This window comes from Drosophila bipectinata, chromosome 2L, assembly GCF_030179905.1.
Source record: "Drosophila bipectinata strain 14024-0381.07 chromosome 2L, DbipHiC1v2, whole genome shotgun sequence".
Taxonomy (NCBI): Eukaryota; Metazoa; Arthropoda; class Insecta; order Diptera; family Drosophilidae; genus Drosophila; species Drosophila bipectinata.
In genome coordinates, this window is record NC_091736.1 from 15,498,557 (window position 1) to 15,514,608 (window position 16,052).

At 41.1% G+C, this 16,052-nt stretch overlaps 9 protein-coding genes across 12 annotated transcripts; 4 read left to right on the forward strand and 5 right to left on the reverse strand.

Annotated features, from left to right (window-relative positions):
• The first annotated feature begins 96 nt into the window (after window positions 1–96).
• On the forward strand, window positions 97–2,878 carry Snx6 (sorting nexin 6). 2 transcript variants are annotated; one of them, XM_017242412.3, is made up of 8 exons: window positions 97–252; window positions 415–801; window positions 857–978; window positions 1,169–1,613; window positions 1,669–1,851; window positions 2,128–2,145; window positions 2,305–2,414; window positions 2,478–2,878. In XM_017242412.3, exons 1-8 carry the CDS (start codon window positions 247–249, stop codon window positions 2,569–2,571), a joined length of 1,365 nt encoding a protein of 454 aa, XP_017097901.2. In that variant the 5' UTR covers window positions 97–246; the 3' UTR covers window positions 2,572–2,878. The 2 variants fall into 2 exon arrangements, with proteins under 2 accessions (XP_017097901.2, XP_017097902.2); XM_017242413.3 differs by lacking the exon at window positions 2,128–2,145.
• LOC108126006 (uncharacterized) lies at window positions 2,878–4,057 on the forward strand. The gene is made up of 2 exons (XM_017242414.3): window positions 2,878–3,288; window positions 3,344–4,057. The coding sequence occupies exons 1-2, from the start codon at window positions 3,076–3,078 to the stop codon at window positions 3,992–3,994; spliced, it is 864 nt and encodes a 287-aa protein (XP_017097903.2). The 5' UTR covers window positions 2,878–3,075; the 3' UTR covers window positions 3,995–4,057.
• Window positions 4,058–4,106: 49 nt separating this feature from the next.
• On the reverse strand, window positions 4,107–5,190 carry LOC108126007 (uncharacterized). Its single transcript, XM_017242415.3, has 2 exons — window positions 4,710–5,190; window positions 4,107–4,650 (listed from the first exon to the last, which is right to left on the reverse strand). Exons 1-2 carry the CDS (start codon window positions 5,065–5,067, stop codon window positions 4,214–4,216), a joined length of 795 nt encoding a protein of 264 aa, XP_017097904.2. The 5' UTR covers window positions 5,068–5,190; the 3' UTR covers window positions 4,107–4,213.
• Window positions 5,191–5,544: 354 nt separating this feature from the next.
• Window positions 5,545–6,515, reverse strand: LOC108126009 (cytidine deaminase). Its single transcript, XM_017242416.3, has 2 exons — window positions 6,288–6,515; window positions 5,545–6,141 (listed from the first exon to the last, which is right to left on the reverse strand). The coding sequence occupies exons 1-2, from the start codon at window positions 6,355–6,357 to the stop codon at window positions 5,699–5,701; spliced, it is 513 nt and encodes a 170-aa protein (XP_017097905.2). The 5' UTR covers window positions 6,358–6,515; the 3' UTR covers window positions 5,545–5,698.
• A 134-nt stretch (window positions 6,516–6,649) lies between these two features.
• On the reverse strand, window positions 6,650–7,711 carry LOC108126010 (cytidine deaminase). The gene is made up of 3 exons (XM_017242417.3): window positions 7,551–7,711; window positions 7,303–7,495; window positions 6,650–7,006 (listed from the first exon to the last, which is right to left on the reverse strand). The coding sequence occupies exons 1-3, from the start codon at window positions 7,612–7,614 to the stop codon at window positions 6,787–6,789; spliced, it is 477 nt and encodes a 158-aa protein (XP_017097906.1). The 5' UTR covers window positions 7,615–7,711; the 3' UTR covers window positions 6,650–6,786.
• Window positions 7,712–8,027: 316 nt separating this feature from the next.
• LOC108126045 (transmembrane protein 222) lies at window positions 8,028–8,976 on the forward strand. 2 transcript variants are annotated; one of them, XM_017242476.3, is made up of 2 exons: window positions 8,028–8,234; window positions 8,326–8,976. In XM_017242476.3, exon 2 carries the CDS (start codon window positions 8,363–8,365, stop codon window positions 8,897–8,899), a length of 537 nt encoding a protein of 178 aa, XP_017097965.2. In that variant the 5' UTR covers window positions 8,028–8,234; window positions 8,326–8,362; the 3' UTR covers window positions 8,900–8,976. The 2 variants fall into 2 exon arrangements, with proteins under 2 accessions (XP_017097965.2, XP_043069186.1); XM_043213251.2 differs by lacking the exon at window positions 8,028–8,234 and having other exon boundaries at window positions 8,294–8,976.
• Window positions 8,977–9,140: 164 nt separating this feature from the next.
• Ssb-c31a (single stranded-binding protein c31A) lies at window positions 9,141–9,889 on the reverse strand. Its single transcript, XM_017242477.3, has 2 exons — window positions 9,605–9,889; window positions 9,141–9,537 (listed from the first exon to the last, which is right to left on the reverse strand). The coding sequence occupies exons 1-2, from the start codon at window positions 9,755–9,757 to the stop codon at window positions 9,265–9,267; spliced, it is 426 nt and encodes a 141-aa protein (XP_017097966.2). The 5' UTR covers window positions 9,758–9,889; the 3' UTR covers window positions 9,141–9,264.
• On the forward strand, window positions 9,843–10,939 carry LOC108126043 (myb/SANT-like DNA-binding domain-containing protein 4). Of its 2 annotated transcripts, none has more exons than XM_070276964.1 (4): window positions 9,843–9,932; window positions 9,988–10,349; window positions 10,406–10,455; window positions 10,509–10,939. In XM_070276964.1, the coding sequence occupies exons 1-4, from the start codon at window positions 9,922–9,924 to the stop codon at window positions 10,785–10,787; spliced, it is 702 nt and encodes a 233-aa protein (XP_070133065.1). In that variant the 5' UTR covers window positions 9,843–9,921; the 3' UTR covers window positions 10,788–10,939. The 2 variants fall into 2 exon arrangements, with proteins under 2 accessions (XP_070133065.1, XP_070133066.1); XM_070276965.1 differs by having other exon boundaries at window positions 9,851–9,932; window positions 9,992–10,349.
• LOC108126042 (vascular endothelial growth factor receptor 1-like) lies at window positions 10,859–15,123 on the reverse strand. The gene is made up of 13 exons (XM_070276963.1): window positions 14,636–15,123; window positions 14,420–14,573; window positions 14,213–14,361; window positions 13,956–14,136; window positions 13,427–13,902; window positions 13,059–13,368; window positions 12,547–12,996; window positions 12,057–12,491; window positions 11,840–12,001; window positions 11,517–11,762; window positions 11,212–11,458; window positions 11,059–11,131; window positions 10,859–10,990 (listed from the first exon to the last, which is right to left on the reverse strand). The coding sequence occupies exons 1-13, from the start codon at window positions 15,104–15,106 to the stop codon at window positions 10,859–10,861; spliced, it is 3,486 nt and encodes a 1,161-aa protein (XP_070133064.1). The 5' UTR covers window positions 15,107–15,123.
• Between the last annotated feature and the right edge of the window lie 929 nt (window positions 15,124–16,052).

Sequence of the window (16,052 nt, forward strand, 5' to 3'; positions counted from 1 at the left end):
CGAAATCTTAAATATAAATATATTATTGTAAACAAAACAATCAACATCGCCTATTTTTAGACTTTTTTTAGTAATTAGTTGAAGCTTAATTTTGAAATTGCGCCATTAATAGATGTTCAGTGGGACCAGATGACAAAAATCTAAAGTTCCATCTCTAAATTAAAAGTTTCCAAGTCGGCCGAGCAGCTAAGCGTTTTTCTTGTTTATTTCGGTGCTTTAATTAAAAACAATTTCTTCGGCCGCAAAATGATGGTAAGAAATAAGATAAGAATAAACCCGTATTTCATTGAACTGTATTTTCCCCAAACTGAGTCGCTGAGAGCAAATACAAATGAGGTCCTCACACAAAGAAATCTTATCAAAAAAATGGGCGTAATTGGATAGAGTGCATTAAACTTTTCGTTGCATTTGTAGGACGGCACGGATGACTCAAATCTGCTGAACAGTAGCTCGGAGAACAATGGCGCCACGATGGAAATAGCCTCGCCCACAAATCCTCTTGCAGTTCCTCCCACATCCGGTGGCAACGTGATAACTGGAGCAACAAATGGCAGTGGGTCGGCAACTTCGCCGGACAGCTCGTCCTCTGCACCGGCCACGCCCGCCGTTCTGGGTGAAAATGCCCTCCATGTGGAGATTTCCGATGCGCTGAGCGAAAAGGAAAAGGTCAAATTTACAGTCCATACACGCACAACTCTGCCAGGATTCGCAAAAAAGGATAATAATGTGGTACGTCAGCACGAAGAGTTTGTCTGGCTGCACGACCGCATCGAGGAGAACGAGGACTATGCTGGCTATATTGTAGGTAACCCAGAGAAAGTTCTGACTAGTTTTAATTTGAAAATCTTTATCTCAGATTCCGCCCTGTCCGCCTCGTCCGGATTTCGATGCCTCCCGAGAGAAACTACAGCGCTTGGGAGAAGGCGAGGGAAACATGACCAAAGAGGAATTCAAAAAGATGAAGTCGGAGTTGGAAGCGTAAGTTGAATGGGTTTTATCGACAGGAAGAGGGAGATATCCCATAAACCTTAGACCCATTGATAAGACCTTTTTTTAATCGAAGAATTACAAAATATAATATAACTTATTACTTATACTATGCTTAGGTGAAGTTTTGTCAATACTGTGATAGTCATTATCCTTGTATTATCTATTGATTATGTTTCAGTGAGTACCTGGCCACTTTCAAGAAGACTGTGGCCATGCACGAGGTTTTCCTGCGCCGGTTAGCCAGTCACCCGGTCTTTCGCGTTGATCAGCACTTGAAGGTTTTTCTCGAATACGACCAAGACCTATGCGCCAAGCCGCGTAAGAAGATGGCCATTTTTGGCGGCTTCGTAAAGTCCTTGGGCAAGACCACGGACGAGATCTTGCTGAGTGCTACGGTTCGTGATGTAAACGACTTCTTTGAAAACGAATTGCAGTTCCTGACCGAATACCATGGACACTTGCGCGAGGCAGCTGCGAGAACTGAGAAGATGACACAACGCCACAAGGATGTGGGTGACTCCCACCAAAAGATTTCGAATGCGCTGACACAACTCTCGACCACAGAAAAAGGAAACATGGAGACATTTGTTGCCAAAACGGCAGAGATATTTGAAAGAATCAAGGTAATCAAAAGAGTTATTAGTTTAAAAAGGTTATTAATATTATTTTTTTCAACAGAATCTGGAAACTCGTGTAGCTAGCGACCAGGATCTCAAGCTGGGCGATACCTTGCGATACTACCAACGAGACAGTGATGCTGCCAAGGCTCTGTTGATCAGACGGCTGCGATGTTTGGCTGCCTACGAGACGGCTAACCGGAATCTGGAGAAGGCTCGCTCAAAGAACAAAGATGTCCATGCGGTAAGATCTGGTGAAGGGTTGAAACAAATGCTTCCAAAACTCTCTCTTTTTTGAGGTTTATTCTAAAAGCAATTGTTTTTCTACGAAAAATCTTTTAGCGGGGCAATTAATTCTCACGCTTTACTAATTTGAAAGAAAAAAAAATGAAAAAAATTATTTGCGTTCTTGTATTTTTTTCTGCTGACATTGCTCTGATCTCCACTCGCCTGTCCCCCTCCTGTTTCTTCACTTTTTCGTGTGCGTGTTTGTGGTTCTGTGTTCTGCAATCCGCCGCAGCCTTTGGAGGTGCAAGAGGTATTTGGAATTTAAGGTTTTAGCCAAGTAGATGTGTTGCTCACCCCACTTGTAACTGCTGCATGCATCATTTCACTGTTTGCCCCACTGTAGCATGTATTGATTGATTTGACAACCTTGCCCTGAGAGTTTTCTTATGAATTTCTCAATTTCCATTAGGCCGAAGCCGCCCAAGCGGAGGCTTGCGAGAAGTTCGAGTCGATGTCCGCTTGCGGAAAAGAAGAACTGATTGGATTCCGCAATCGCCGAGTGGCTGCATTCAAAAAAAGGTAAGGAGAATCGCTAATAATTATATAAATGATATAATTAAAATAAAATCATATACTTGACAGCCTTGTGGAACTCTCCGAACTGGAGATCAAGCACGCCAAGACCCAATACGAATATTTGCGTCAGTCGCTGCTGGCGCTTAAGGAAATTGCCTGAGACGGGGAACCGGGGCCGGAAGAGGTGGAGGAACCGAATGCAGACTAGCCAAACGCCCCGGGTGACGAGTTAAATCAATTGTTCTAATTGCTAAGCAAACAGTTTATTATTGCACGGGTCGGATCGAGTGCAACACCCATTATTTACCTTAGCCCACATATTGTATTAACGAATATCCATTTGTTTTGTGAACAGAGCGCTTTTATAATTGTAAAACAAGCATTCCTCTCTAAAGCATAAAACTATACAATTTTATTGTAAACACTTGCATTTGAAGCAGAATATAAACGAGAAATATTGTACAGTAGGCAGTCTATTTGTAAACAGTCAATATATACTGGGGCTGATTTCTGGGATTTATTTGTAAACGTTGGTAGCCAGGCAACAGGACAACCAAGCAGGATTACCACCAAATTATAGCAATCCAAAGAGAACACCACCGATAGACGGATTTTCTTTTGGATTTTTTTGAATTTTATTGAAGTTATAAGAAATCCTTTAGCCATGGATGTCTTCGGCTGCTATGATTACAAGCGTCCCGTCAACGACAAGCAAACCGATTGGCGGACCTCGCAGTACCGCGGTCACCGGCACATCACAGACCTGCGGATGGAGAACAAGCTGAATGCCAAATTCGCCGACAAGGGAATCTACGTGAGGGATCCATTGTTGTCCGAGAAGCCGCAAACCGACATTTCGGCCAATTATGTGTGGAAGGTAAGAAGATATATCTTAGAGATAATACCTCTCAATATCTACCCTTCATTTGTAGTACGCCAATCCCGATGCCCTCAGGAATCCGTCGCTGAATATGAAAACACACTACATGAAACCCCTTGATGAGTGCTGTCTTCGGTTTATTAAACGGAAAATAAAGCCAATATCCAGTGTGACCCACGATACCTTTGTGCTAAAGGAAATGCCCGAAGAACAGGAGATATTACCCTTTCCTATGCCCAGTGCAGTTAAGTCCACCGAATTGGTCATCGACCGGTCCGAGGAGGGCATTAGCAAGTACCTGGACCCCAATGCCACCACTTACAATTTGTCGTATGTGCGCCACAGCAAGGAGGCCCTGACTGGCGGCATAGCTGCCCACGACAACCTCACCTACTGGAATTGGTCGGAGAAGGTGGTGCCCACCAGGAAAGTATCACGGGAACCAGATCCCATTTTGTGTGACGAATTTCCCTCACAAAAGTGTACCAAACGACGTTGCGAGTTCCAGAACATGACGAAGCCGGTGCCACACTCTGGAATGTGCACCGAAGTGCGCGAGAACTTCTCCGATCCACAATTCCGTAAAGTAGAGTTTGATCCGGACGTGACTCCGAAGTTGGTTCATGCCGATGTGGTTCCCTTTGCCAAGAAGAGCGAGTATGCCATTTACGGATCTGGTGAACCCGTTGTGAAGTACGTCTAGGTGTTCTAGTTATCTAGACTTTTATTTCGTCAAAATTAAAGTTAAGAGCATTTCGTTTATTAATCATGATGGTACCTATTTTCTATGAGGGTTTGATTTGCAAAGATGTAAATCACGGACATGATTTAATTTATTAATATATCCATAATTTATAAAAAATAATTTTAGGTTAGCTGGATTGATGTAGGATTTCATTGCAAATTTTTCAAAGGATATTCCTTATTCGTATGAACTGAAGCTGTGGGGCAGGAGATTGTAGGCAGATGTCACGAGCACCTCTTCGTCCTCATCGATTGCTGGTATGCAGCCCTCCTGTTCTGGTGGCGGAGCCTTGGCAATGTAAATGGGAAAGTCCTTCGATGCGAATTCCCGGATAAATTGTCGGCATACGCCGCAGGGCGTTGTGAAACCATCCGGATGGTAGGCCACCACGGCACCAGCCGTGTACCTCTTCTCGCCCTCGCTTACTCCCTTGGCCAACGCACACCGCTCCGCACAGTTTCCAGGAGTAAAGGCCACGTTCTCGATGTTACAGCCCGTGTAGATTTGGCCGCACTTGGCCCGAAACGCGGCTCCCACCTTGAAGTTGCTGTATGGAACATAGGCACACCTCCGGGCCGCAAGGGCAGCCATTAATAGTTCGCGACCATCTTCACCTGGAAGGGATTAAGATCACACCAAACCAAACCACTTTAAAAATGATCAACCAACTCACCCACATAGCGAAAGGCCACCGTAAACTCGTCCAGCTTCAGCGGATGGGGAAGGTTCTCGGACTCGCTAACTCGACCCCGTTCTCCATTGGCAAAGGCCTCCCGCCGAGCTAATTCGCGTAGCAATCCAGCCAGGGTCCTTTGATGGGAAATGAGTGCATTCTTGAGGCACTGGCGTCGCTCTTCCTTTTTCATCTGGCAGGCGCACTGGGTGCCACTCTGTTCCTGGCGACGGGCCAGTTCGCACTTAAGCTTCTCGAGCGTTTCCATTTTCTTGGCCAGTTCCTTACGCTTGAGCTCGTCCTGCATCTCGTTCAGGCACTGCATGTACCGCTGAAGGAGTTTACGCTTCTCGGCCATTTTGTTTAAAATTTAAATTTGTTTTAAAATGCCTGTTTATACTTTAGCCAAAAAATTTTACTAAATTGAGGAATATAGGAAATAAGGTTCAAAGGTAGCTTTTACAGCAACAAAATTTTGTTTTATAAAATTGGTTTTGGTTTTCAGAGAATATTTGAAAGGTTTCCCCTACAATTACTTCAATACTTTAAAATACATTTTATTGGATGTCTAACTAATAAATATACTTTATTTTCTAGTCAATTAATCAATAAGTTTGAGTTTTGAATTGAAAATAATTTTAAATTGCTTCCAAACGTCTACCTAAATCGATTTCTTTGTCTTCATTTTCTACAATTACTTAATATTTTCTATCATAAGTCCTATCAATTTAATTGCAATAATTTCAAAATATGACATGAAATATACCTTATCAATAGCTATTTTATTTTATAATTTCTGATGTCAGTCAGCATTTGATAAAATCTATTCCCCGTGTTAAGCAGTGTAACTTTCTTTATTTCAAGTGATTAGATTAAAATTATACAGATTACAATATAAACGGGGCAGTTGGGAGGAGTGGGTTGGTCACCCGACCTTGAAAAGCTCATTTTTTTGTTTTTTTTTTTGCAATATCGCCTCTCCGCCTGTCTCATTTCCGATATGTGCGAAAACTGCTCGGCAACAGATTGAAGATAGAGGTGCATAGAACAGGGTCCTCGTTACGGAAGGGTTCCTCCTTGGCAGCAATTCTGGCATCAATGCTCTGGCCAATATAGATGGGTATGTCGTCGGTGGCAAATTCGCGTATAAATTGACGACAGACACCACACGGGGTGGTGAACACATCTGGTTCATAGGCCACAACAGCTCCGACTGAGAACTCGGTGGTGCCCTCGCTTACGGCTTTGGCAAGAGCTGTTCTTTCGGCACACGAGCTGGGCGTAAAGGCAGCATTCTCCACATTGCAGCCGGCAAAGATTTGGTCATTGTCCTTGGCCCGAAAAGCAGCACCGACCTTGAATCCACTATATGGCACATAGGCACGTTGGCGTACCTCGAAGGCGGCCCTAAGAAGTTGCTGAACCGTGGTATCTGAAAGTCAAATTAATCCACGTCACAAAGGGTTTAAAATTAATGGTTTGAACTTTTTTTAATAAATGATTCTTAATTTAGAAAACTTAAACCAAGATCGAAAAAAAACACTAAAGTTTCTTCCTGGTCAGATTCAGGAATCTTACCCAGACTGCCAAAGGTAACAACTTCCTCCGCCTTTTCTGGACGGGAAAAATTTTCAGTCAGATGCGACATTATTATTTAATATTTTTAGTCAATGGAGGCACGCCCCTTTTTGTTTTGCCCACAAAATAAATTTGTTATATTTTTAGCGAAGCGAGTGCGTGGCTTCTTGTTTCTCCTCTGAACGTCCGCTGGCAAATGGACGGCTTCTGGTGACGACGCGGCGCTAAGTTGGCTATGATAATAGCAATAGTTCTCTCTACCGAACGGTGGTGACGAAAATAAACACTTGGCCAACACGGAGAGGGAGAGATAAGGCAGCGATCGATGATCGGAGAGCAGCCATAATAAACAAAACAGATGGTATCGTTAGCCCCAGCTATCAATTCCATCAACAACAACGAGGGGTGGGTTTACTATACATAAAAACATTAGAAAGTAGGGACTTCACAAAAATTGATATATTGCACATAGACTGCAGTTGAAATGCATCCGGCCCGTCTATTTTCCGTTCGAGAAGCTAAAGCTGTTGGGTAGAAGTTGGAGCACGCTGGTACATAGAACCCTCAGTGGCAGATTGCTCGGTTTGGCAGCGTACAAGGGTATGTCCTTGCCATTGACGAACTCCGACAGGAACTGCCTGCAGACGCCGCATGGCGTGGTGAATCCATTGTCCTGCTGGGCCACCACCGCACAGGCCACAAAGTCACGCTTGCCCTCACTGAAAAATACAATTATTAAAAGTTGTGGATAGGCCTTATGGGAGTTACATATGTATATATTTTTTAATGAATGACATTGCTGGAATAAATATTCAAGAATTTATATTTACTCTGTTTCACTAAAAACATTGTTAATCAATGATTTTAGCTGATAAGCTATAATTATATGATTATTGACGCAATAGCGAAAAAAAAATGGAAAATCCAATATTAAAAGTGCGTTTATGTATTACGCCTCATTAAGCTTAAACTTCCTTGAAGCACTTGTGCCACCTTAGATTATTGACCCACTGACCTGATGGCCTTGACAGCCGCTGTGCGCTCCGCGCAAATGCAGGTGGCATAAGCCCCGTTCTCGATGTTGCAACCAGAATATATGGTGCCATCGCTGGTGCGAAGGGCAGCTCCTACCGCAAAGTTGCTGTAAGGGCAATATGCCTGCTTCCTGGCCTCAGTGGCGGCATGGATAAGCTCCTGGATGGCAGGATCTACGGGATGGTAAACGCTTTAATTCTTGAATTTATAAGCTATCCTAACACTTACCCAAGCTGTCAAACTCCCGCACATTCAGCTCGTCTCTGGCTCCATTGATGAACACCTGTGTCATGGCTGTAGTGCTTGGCAAACCGAATATTTCGAAACGGAAAACAGCTCAGCAAACAAACACTTCCAATTATCAGTTCAACCTATAGTTCTCAGCTGTTTAGAAAAGGGTCGTAGTTTGTAGGTTTTAAGGGGGATAAATTTTAACTAAACTTTTATTGATAAAAAAAATTTAAATCTTCATCAGGTAGAAATTCATAAACTCTGTATGAACAAAAGGTAAAGTTATGTATGTATACAATAAATATTTATTAAATTTATATAAATATTTTATTATATTTTCTTTAAGAGGTGGTTTATATATAGGGCATATATATTTTTTTAATAAATTTTTTGTTTAAAAAATAGTTTAAAAAAAGTTTTAAAGAAAAACCCTCTTCCAACTACTCCCTCAGTAGAGGCAAGTATGCCGCAATGTTTTCCAACACTGTCATCCATCAACAAGAAAATAATAAATCCAGGTGATTGTGTGTAATTTGTTTACACACTACCACAATCTTTCTGCAACAATAAAATACACGCCGTGTGCCTGTTTTTTTTCCCTGTTATCAAGCAATCCAGAGCCACAATCGGAAAAGTTGCCGACCGATTTGGTGGGCATTACGACCGGATAAACCCAATTAAGTGAGTGGCTGTTCGTCGCGGTTTTCTTACCTCGAAAAAATACACAGAAATTCCGATTTTTGATTTTTGAAATAATGTCGACCAACCCAAGACTCGAGCTGCAACCGTCGGAGGACGTGGAGATCACAATGGGCAGATCTGGCGGCGGAGCTGGAGACGGAATCCAGGAGAGATTGCCGCCCATCAGCGTCGAAGCCCAGCGTTTCCCGTTTTGCATCGTGTGGACTCCCATTCCCGTGCTTACCTGGATTTTCCCGATGATCGGTCACATGGGCATATGTACATCCGCCGGAGTGATCCGTGACTTTGCAGGAGCCTACTTTGTGTCCGAGGATAATATGGCCTTTGGAAAGCCCACTCGCTATCTGCAGTTGCATCCGAAGAATGTCGAAGGCGGCAGCTACGCCTGGGATGAGGCAGTGTCGAAAGCTTCCGTGCTCTATGGCACCCGTATTCACAACATATTCTGCGACAACTGTCACTCCCATGTGGCCACTGCCCTGAGTTACATGCGGTACAAGGACAGCACTTCGTGGAATATGCTGATTTTGAGCATGTGGCTCTTTGGCTGTGGACGATACGTTGGGATTTCGGGTTTCCTTAAGACCTGGTTGCCGTTTGCTATTCTAGTCGCAGTTTGCGTCTTATTGGGCGTCTACTTTTAGTTTTTAAAATTACTTATCGTAATTGTCATGTAGTTTCAATTGATGTGAATGAACTGTCTTATCGCATATATAGTATACATACTATTTTATAGTTTAATTCCAGACCCGTTAAGGGAATAATTTTCTGAACCAAATAAACAAACGGCTACAGAAGCCGGCAATGCATTCTTAAAATACAAGAAAGCTTTTTACTCTGTAATTTTTAAGGGTTCTTATTTAAAAGAGTGAACCAAGAAGCCACTTTCATATCTTTATAAACATTTAAGGTAGTTTTTTATTCGTAGCTTTCTTGTTTATAAGGAAAGCAAACTAACATGTTAGTTGAACATCAATATTCTATGACTTGGAACGGGAAAAGGATGAACTTAACTCTCGAGTGCCTTAGTAATTTCGCCCGCTTGATCAATCAGTTTCTTCCACTGCGTGATGGAAAGCGAGATGCCCTTTCTGCCGGGAAGAGTTTTTCCGTCCTTTTCGTAGTGCTCCCGGATGTCAACCATTTTGCGACCGCGAAATTCGTTAATTGTGACCAAGCGCAACTTCTCAAGCGTCCAGGTATTTTCCTCACTTCTTCCATCCGTTTTCCCAGCCGCCGAAGTCGGCGTCTGTTTTGCTTTCTTGCTCGCCGGCTGATTGCGCTGGATTAGAATAAATGTAAAAATGTATATTGCGATTTTGTAGTGTGTGATATGTATGGGGACTTACGTCTTCAGGACCACTGTCACTCTCCGAGGAAGAGGACTGTTGCTTTTTCTTTATCTTTGGCATTTTCGGTTCTTTTTTTGGCAAATTATTAATTGATGCACAAAATATTGGCGCTTGATAGATGGCAGTGTTGGCTAATAAGTGAATTAGCATTCAGTGTTGCATTAGAAAAGTGTTGCTTAACGAAAATTTGGGTTGGCGGCAAATTTTGATTTTGTTTAAAAATCTTTTAATCTTTCAATTTACATAATATTGAACTCGTTATGAAAATCTTTTTAACGTCGTTATTTGTCAACTGGGCTTAAACTGAAACGTCAATGGAGTCAAAGTAAGTTTACATGTTGAAAAAACTTTTCTCAAAAAATTAAAATTTAAAAAAAAAGTCAGATGCACAAGCGGACTCGGCAGCGTGGCAGAAACTTTTCACCTTCCGAGGAAGTAATGCTTTTGGAGCTTCTCAAACCGTTTAAGGATGTTATCGATAATAAGAAATCCGATGCTACCACCTGTCAGTTAAAAAAGAACGCCTGGCAGCAGTTGGCTTGTCAGTTTTCACTCCAAACTGGCATGCCCCGCTCATGGAGGACCCTTAAGGATAAGTACAAGAATATGAATAGCAAGTTAAGGATCGAGGGATCGTTTTCAAGCCCTAGGCAATCCCAGGAAATGCAGGAACCGGCAAGCAGTTGCGTTTCTGTTGTATACGATGACGATGATCTTGACCAGAATGAGTTTTTAGAACAAGGTAAGAATTAAGCTGCAACCCAGTTAAATAAATTTTAAAATACCTCCACATTATAGGCGAAAATTTCCAAGGAAAATTGATTCAAGAGAAATTAATTCAGCAGGGGGTAAGTTTCAATTTGATTTAATGAATTCAGATTATAGATTTATTTATGCCTAGGAATCCATCCAGGATGTTCCTGTGGAGTTAGAAACTTCAGAAGAATTATCCCCTGAACAAATGAAAGAGGATAAGGTATCTGTTTCTAAACGGAAGCGCTCATTTCAGTATGAACAAATTAAACTCATCTTACTTCAACAACAATTCCAAAATGATGAAAATATAAGGGCCGCTGAGAAACATCACCTGGAGCTAAAATCAATTAGTCTAAGAAACGAACTCTTGGAATTGGAATTGGAGGAGAAACGTCGCCGTATGGGAATGTTAAGTTACGTTTAATCAAACAGGAGAAATTAAGCTGATTATACGTATAATAATAATACAGTACATAAACGAAAACCATAGATTGACTATTTAGTATTGATGGGAACAGACGGTGCCGGTTCATCAGGGGATCCCTTCAAAGCCTCGTAATCTGTGGGCTGTACTTTTGCGAGCTCCAAGTTGTTTTCTATATAGGGATTGTTCATATCAACGTATTGCTAAAATAAATATTAAATTTTTATAAAATTTGTATAAGCTTATGCAAAAAGAGGATTATTTGACTTACATTGCAAATTTCTGCTCCCAATATTTGCGAAAAACGTTGAACCAGCTCATCAAACAAAGGTCTACTCTTAGGACTGACAAATAATAAAAAATAAAAAAAAATAATAAATAAAAACAGTGGTTTCAAGTGCATATTCTCTAATGAATAACTTACATCTTTCGCCAGCATTCCAGCATGATCTCGTAGATCTCCTGGTTGGCATACGGAGGCTTCTCCATGCGGTAGCCATCGTTCAGTTTGTTCAAGAGCTGGCTGGGATCAATACCCGGATACGGCACCTTCGCCAGCGAGAACATCTCCCAGAGGACGATGCCAAAGGACCAGACATCGCTGTAGGTGCTAAAAACATGGTCGGTTAAAGATTCCAGTGCTAGCCATTTAATTGGCATCTTTCCATTTTCTAAAATATAAAAACATCGCATAATAACATACTTAATTTAGGTAACATATGTGTTTACCCTTTTTGTAATAATTTTGATACAAGGATCTGGCTAGACCAAAGTCACAGATCTTGACCACGTTTTTATCGCAAAGCAGAATATTTCTGGCGGCCAAATCACCGTGGAGAACCTGCTTGGAGGAGAGGTACTCCATGCCCCGGGCCACTTGGAAGGCCCAACTGACCAGATTGGAGGTCGTTAATGTGATAGGCTTCGTTGAGTCAGTTTCATAATTGGAACCCCAGATGGGATTATACAGCGTAGCTTATTAAAGAAAAAACATCACATATTATAGCAATCTTTGGAGAATGTACTTAAAGGTTCCATAAAATAATGCTCACCTTCGTCGTGGGGGTCAGTATCGGTATCCAAGCTAATCAGAGAACTGGTATCAATCTTATCTGTCATGGGATTTATTTGATTAACAAAGTGTGATCTATTCTTTAGAAGAACATTATGAATATTTCCAAACCGACAGTACTCCACAATGACCATGAGTTCATCTAAGAAAAAAATTGCATTAGCATTCCTATGTTAGTTTCTATAATTAAAACTCACGTTTTTCAACATTATTAGTTATAGCTCCTAGAAGATTTACTACGTTTAGGTGCTGGCCCAAGCGGATCATGATATTCAGCTCTGCCATGAGAGCCTGCATCACCTCACTGTCCGCCGAGCGTCTGGCCATTTTTACGGCAACATTGGTTGAGACCTCGTCCTTACGGATTCCCTTTGCTTCGCCTTTGAGTACTACTCCGAAAGCTCCTTCTCCCAGCTGCTTGCCCAGCTTAAGGTTGTGCCGCGGAATCTCAAAAACCTCGGGAACATGTGTATATTGTACCAGAGGCTCTTCGGCTTTGTCGGCATTTAATGCCAAGTGTCTCTTATGAGCACGGAAGTAGAATACAGCCAGACTGGCGAAAAAGATGACCATAATTAGCCCTATAATGATGCCCACCCACAACCACACCCATCTAATTGCACTATTTGGATCTGAAACGGTGTTTGATTATTAAAAAATTATAAAAGAGGATCTTAGGAGTCTCACCTGTAACAATCACTCTCACGGACTTTTCAATACTGCCCCCTAGGTTCGTTACTCTACATTTGTAGACCCCCTGGTCCTTCGGAAGCAAACTATGAATGTAAAGATTGGTTCGATTCATTTCGATGCGCGTTTCATTCGATTGGGTCAGCTCTTTGTTGTCCTTGAACCATGTCGCCGTGAATGGGTCCACGGCGTTGAAGCTACATTCTAGCATTAGGGATTCATTTTGCAGCCTTCCCATTTTGATTTCCTGAGGAGTATTTAGGGTGTGCCATTCTGGTGGTGGAGTATCATAGATGGTTAGATTATATATCAGTTTTTGGAACTCCTTGGGTCTATCGATGCGGTAAGCTCGACAGAGGTAGGTCCCATTGACATCGTCGTCAATGTTTGAAATCTGCAAAATGCTCTTGTACGAAAATGTGCCGTTTAAGTGTATAATTTTAAAACCTGAAAAAAATAGTATCTTCATAAATAAATCTGCATCAGTTCCTATAGTTTTCTTTTCTTACGGTTAGAATCGTTCAGCTGCCGGCCATCGCGAAGCCATAGAAGATTATTATTGTAATGGTAGGCCACAGCTCCGCAGGTAACATTTATAGTGTCGCGCCTATAAGTTTTTCTACCCAGTGGATGTTCATCCACATTAATTGTCATTCTATCGGATAAATCGGATAGAAGTATTTGGGCATCCGCGGTCTCATATTTTTTGTCCACCGTACTATTTGCAAAGATTTTGAGAACTCCCGGGTAGCGTGGAGTGAATGTGACCTCATAGGTCGAATATCCGTTCCCCTCAGCCGGTTTTGTCGTAAAGGAAAGCTAAAACAAAAAAATGTCTTTAATATCACTGGGGAACTTTCAGTATTTAATCACTTACTTCATTTCCAACTGAATTGTTGCAGTTCGGCCATCGTGGTTGCAGGTTGCACCTGCAGAAGTTAAAGGAGACTACTGCCGGCGGAACAGCTCGCACATAGCACACAAACTTAAATGGTCCACCCGCCTGGACGTAGACTTCAGAGTTCGGTACAAGTAGTTCGGGGGGGCGTCTTACGCTTACGTTGTACTTCCGTCTGTCATTGAGGAATATATTGTCAACCAACAGGACATAAGTGCCGGTATCCTCTTGCTGGACATCTATTCGCAAAGCGGTGCTCGACTTATCGTAAAATATCCCAAAATTTATTTCCGAAGGCCAGATTTCGCTTCCATTCGGTTTATACCAATGGATGGTTGGTCTCGGATATGCATTAAAGGAGGCATTTATCCAAATACGCTCGCCGGGTAAGCAATCAAAGTGATCAGAACTATTCAATCCTTGCTTATTTATATTCAGAAAAACTTGATTGGATTCTGGAATGTGTCTAATGGTTATTGGGCGTTAATGTATAACATCTTAAACCCACCTAGAACTTTTATATGGTAGTTAGCAGAAGTTATGATATCATTATCATTTACTTTGCATTCGTAAGCCCCGCTATCCGTAGGCTGAGCATTTTTTACCTTCAATTCGCTGTACCAAAATTCGTGAGTCATATCCATCTTAAAGGACCTTCGCGTATCTATGTTAAGGAGGGATAATTCCCTCTTTATAAGGAATTACAATTTATGAATTAAAAGTTAAAGAATTAGATACACTTGCAAAAACCTCTTGGATACCCACCGTGGAGTTCAGCGGAATCGACCAGGTCATACTATTATTATCATTTACGGAGGCCGTCTGGTCGCATCTGAGAATCAGATCGGAGCCCTTTATGACGTAGTGACCTAAATTGCTTTCGATGATGGGACGATCCCTTTGCTTAAAACCGACTAAATTATAAGTATTGGATAAATATGTTTAAATAAGCCCTTTAATGCAATTGGTTACCAGTAGTTTTTGCAGTATATATAATCGACTCCAACATATTTTCCTTGAAGGGGACTTGTGAAACACAGCTCAGCTTTGTGCCATTTCGAAAGCGGTTGTTTTTTAATTCAAAGCCTCTCTTGGGATTATAATTTGGGGTATTTTGGCTGAACAACTTGTGTTTAAAGAGAAAAAATAGGAACTTTAAAATCTACCTGTTGATAAGTAACTACTCACTTCATCGCCTTCGCTTTTTAGCAGAACCGTCGTATTGGGCATTGAGGGCTTGCAGGGTATCAGCAGGTTATCATACAGCCCGAAAAAGCTTACTGGTTGATGAGGAACCAGTTTGTTCTTAGAATCGTTTACATAAACATAAATTGAGCTGGCTAGTTCCAAGTTTACATTCTCTGCCATTATAGCCTCATCAATATCGGGGTTCTTTTGCATTTCCGATTTCTTGATGCAGTAATAGGCGCCCACCTCGCCCGCAGACACATTATTTAGGCTTAGACTTGTGGAATGGTTCGATTCTTCAAGTACATCCATTAATTTGTTATGGATGCTCCACCACGTTACCGGCTCTTCCGCCTCGCATCGCAGATTGTATGTGCTCTTGTACTCCAAAATAATAAAGTCTAAGCAGGGTGTGATCCTTGGTCCTCCGTTCTCTCCTCCGCAATTGAGGGAGTATTTATTCCCTATCATACCTAACGACGTATTTGTTTTTGCTTTTGGTAGGATATATTATTAGTTAGGTTTTAAAACAACTCTTATATAGCTACTCACATGCGTAACACCCTAATGTAAAAATAAGGGGCAGTAGCAGGTCCAAAAATAATCTCCTTGGCATGGTGACAAATTCAAAATATAATTTATAATATTATATAATCTTATGATGCATAAGCTAAAATGTACGTATAGTTCGATTCTTCGTAATAAGTATGATGACTTGGCAGTAATTTAAAAAATCGTTAGTCAACTTCAGTAAAGGGGAAAATGTTCAATTTTAAATGCATCCAAAAATGCAGTAAAATTGTTTTAAATGTATTCCAAAATATAGATTAAATACATCAAAATTATCAGGCGTAGATCTACGTGGTCTGAGTCGTTATTGTAATGTACATAAACCCTCTGGAACACTATAACCCTCTGGAACACTATAGATGTACATCATAAATATATAATTTGTATTAATCACTCTTCAATAAATTACGCCCTTTTTTTTAAGCGATCATTGTCGATACTTTAGATTATGTAATAGATATTATAAAACAGTTTTCACCACAAAAGAATGTATCGGCTTGTTTCACAGATTCGCTTTTTTTACGGTTTTATACTATTGTTTAAAAAAAATTAAAGCTCTATCACAACCGAATGATTAACATATTTTATATTTTATTTCAAAAGTTTTTTAGCACGACGATTTAATTCCGACGGTCCTCCAAAGGCAACTGAACATTTTGAACAGAAGAAATTTCACTTATAAGCTCCATTAAACCACTAATGTCGTATGAGACGTTTGATGATTTAACTCAAAAACTCAAATGAGCGATATTTCACTTAATTTTTGTTAGTGTTTTTCTGAGTTCTGAGTATTTGGAATCCGCATGATAATTTTCTGTTTAGTTCAATGATGATATTTGGTGAATCA

What these genes read in the sequence shown, in the direction of transcription:
- Snx6 (XM_017242412.3), top strand. An exon ending in ATGAAGTCGGAGTTGGAAGC is followed by an intron (nt 979 to 1,168) that starts GTAAGTTGAATG and finishes ATTATGTTTCAG; the next exon opens with TGAGTACCTGGCCACTTTCA. An exon ending in AGATATTTGAAAGAATCAAG is followed by an intron (nt 1,614 to 1,668) that starts GTAATCAAAAGA and finishes TTTTTTCAACAG; the next exon opens with AATCTGGAAACTCGTGTAGC.
- LOC108126006 (XM_017242414.3), top strand. Translation starts at nt 3,076, where the DNA reads ATGGATGTCTTCGGCTGCTATGATTACAAGCGTCCCGTCAACGACAAG. An exon ending in CGGCCAATTATGTGTGGAAG is followed by an intron (nt 3,289 to 3,343) that starts GTAAGAAGATAT and finishes CTTCATTTGTAG; the next exon opens with TACGCCAATCCCGATGCCCT.
- LOC108126007 (XM_017242415.3), bottom strand. Translation starts at nt 5,067, where the DNA reads ATGGCCGAGAAGCGTAAACTCCTTCAGCGGTACATGCAGTGCCTGAAC. An exon ending in GGTGGCCTTTCGCTATGTGG is followed by an intron (nt 4,651 to 4,709) that starts GTGAGTTGGTTG and finishes AATCCCTTCCAG; the next exon opens with GTGAAGATGGTCGCGAACTA.
- LOC108126009 (XM_017242416.3), bottom strand. Translation starts at nt 6,357, where the DNA reads ATGTCGCATCTGACTGAAAATTTTTCCCGTCCAGAAAAGGCGGAGGAA. An exon ending in TGTTACCTTTGGCAGTCTGG is followed by an intron (nt 6,142 to 6,287) that starts GTAAGATTCCTG and finishes TTTGACTTTCAG; the next exon opens with ATACCACGGTTCAGCAACTT.
- LOC108126010 (XM_017242417.3), bottom strand. Translation starts at nt 7,614, where the DNA reads ATGACACAGGTGTTCATCAATGGAGCCAGAGACGAGCTGAATGTGCGG. An exon ending in GCGGGAGTTTGACAGCTTGG is followed by an intron (nt 7,496 to 7,550) that starts GTAAGTGTTAGG and finishes ACCATCCCGTAG; the next exon opens with ATCCTGCCATCCAGGAGCTT. An exon ending in GCGGCTGTCAAGGCCATCAG is followed by an intron (nt 7,007 to 7,302) that starts GTCAGTGGGTCA and finishes TGTATTTTTCAG; the next exon opens with TGAGGGCAAGCGTGACTTTG.
- LOC108126045 (XM_043213251.2), top strand. Translation starts at nt 8,309, where the DNA reads ATGTCGACCAACCCAAGACTCGAGCTGCAACCGTCGGAGGACGTGGAG.
- Ssb-c31a (XM_017242477.3), bottom strand. Translation starts at nt 9,757, where the DNA reads ATGCTAATTCACTTATTAGCCAACACTGCCATCTATCAAGCGCCAATA. An exon ending in GTGACAGTGGTCCTGAAGAC is followed by an intron (nt 9,538 to 9,604) that starts GTAAGTCCCCAT and finishes ATTCTAATCCAG; the next exon opens with CGCAATCAGCCGGCGAGCAA.
- LOC108126043 (XM_070276964.1), top strand. An exon ending in GAATGAGTTTTTAGAACAAG is followed by an intron (nt 10,350 to 10,405) that starts GTAAGAATTAAG and finishes TCCACATTATAG; the next exon opens with GCGAAAATTTCCAAGGAAAA. An exon ending in AGAAATTAATTCAGCAGGGG is followed by an intron (nt 10,456 to 10,508) that starts GTAAGTTTCAAT and finishes ATTTATGCCTAG; the next exon opens with GAATCCATCCAGGATGTTCC.
- LOC108126042 (XM_070276963.1), bottom strand. Translation starts at nt 15,106, where the DNA reads ATGATAGGGAATAAATACTCCCTCAATTGCGGAGGAGAGAACGGAGGA. An exon ending in CGATTCCGCTGAACTCCACG is followed by an intron (nt 14,137 to 14,212) that starts GTGGGTATCCAA and finishes TTCCTTATAAAG; the next exon opens with AGGGAATTATCCCTCCTTAA. An exon ending in AACTAATAATGTTGAAAAAC is followed by an intron (nt 12,002 to 12,056) that starts GTGAGTTTTAAT and finishes TTTTTTTCTTAG; the next exon opens with ATGAACTCATGGTCATTGTG.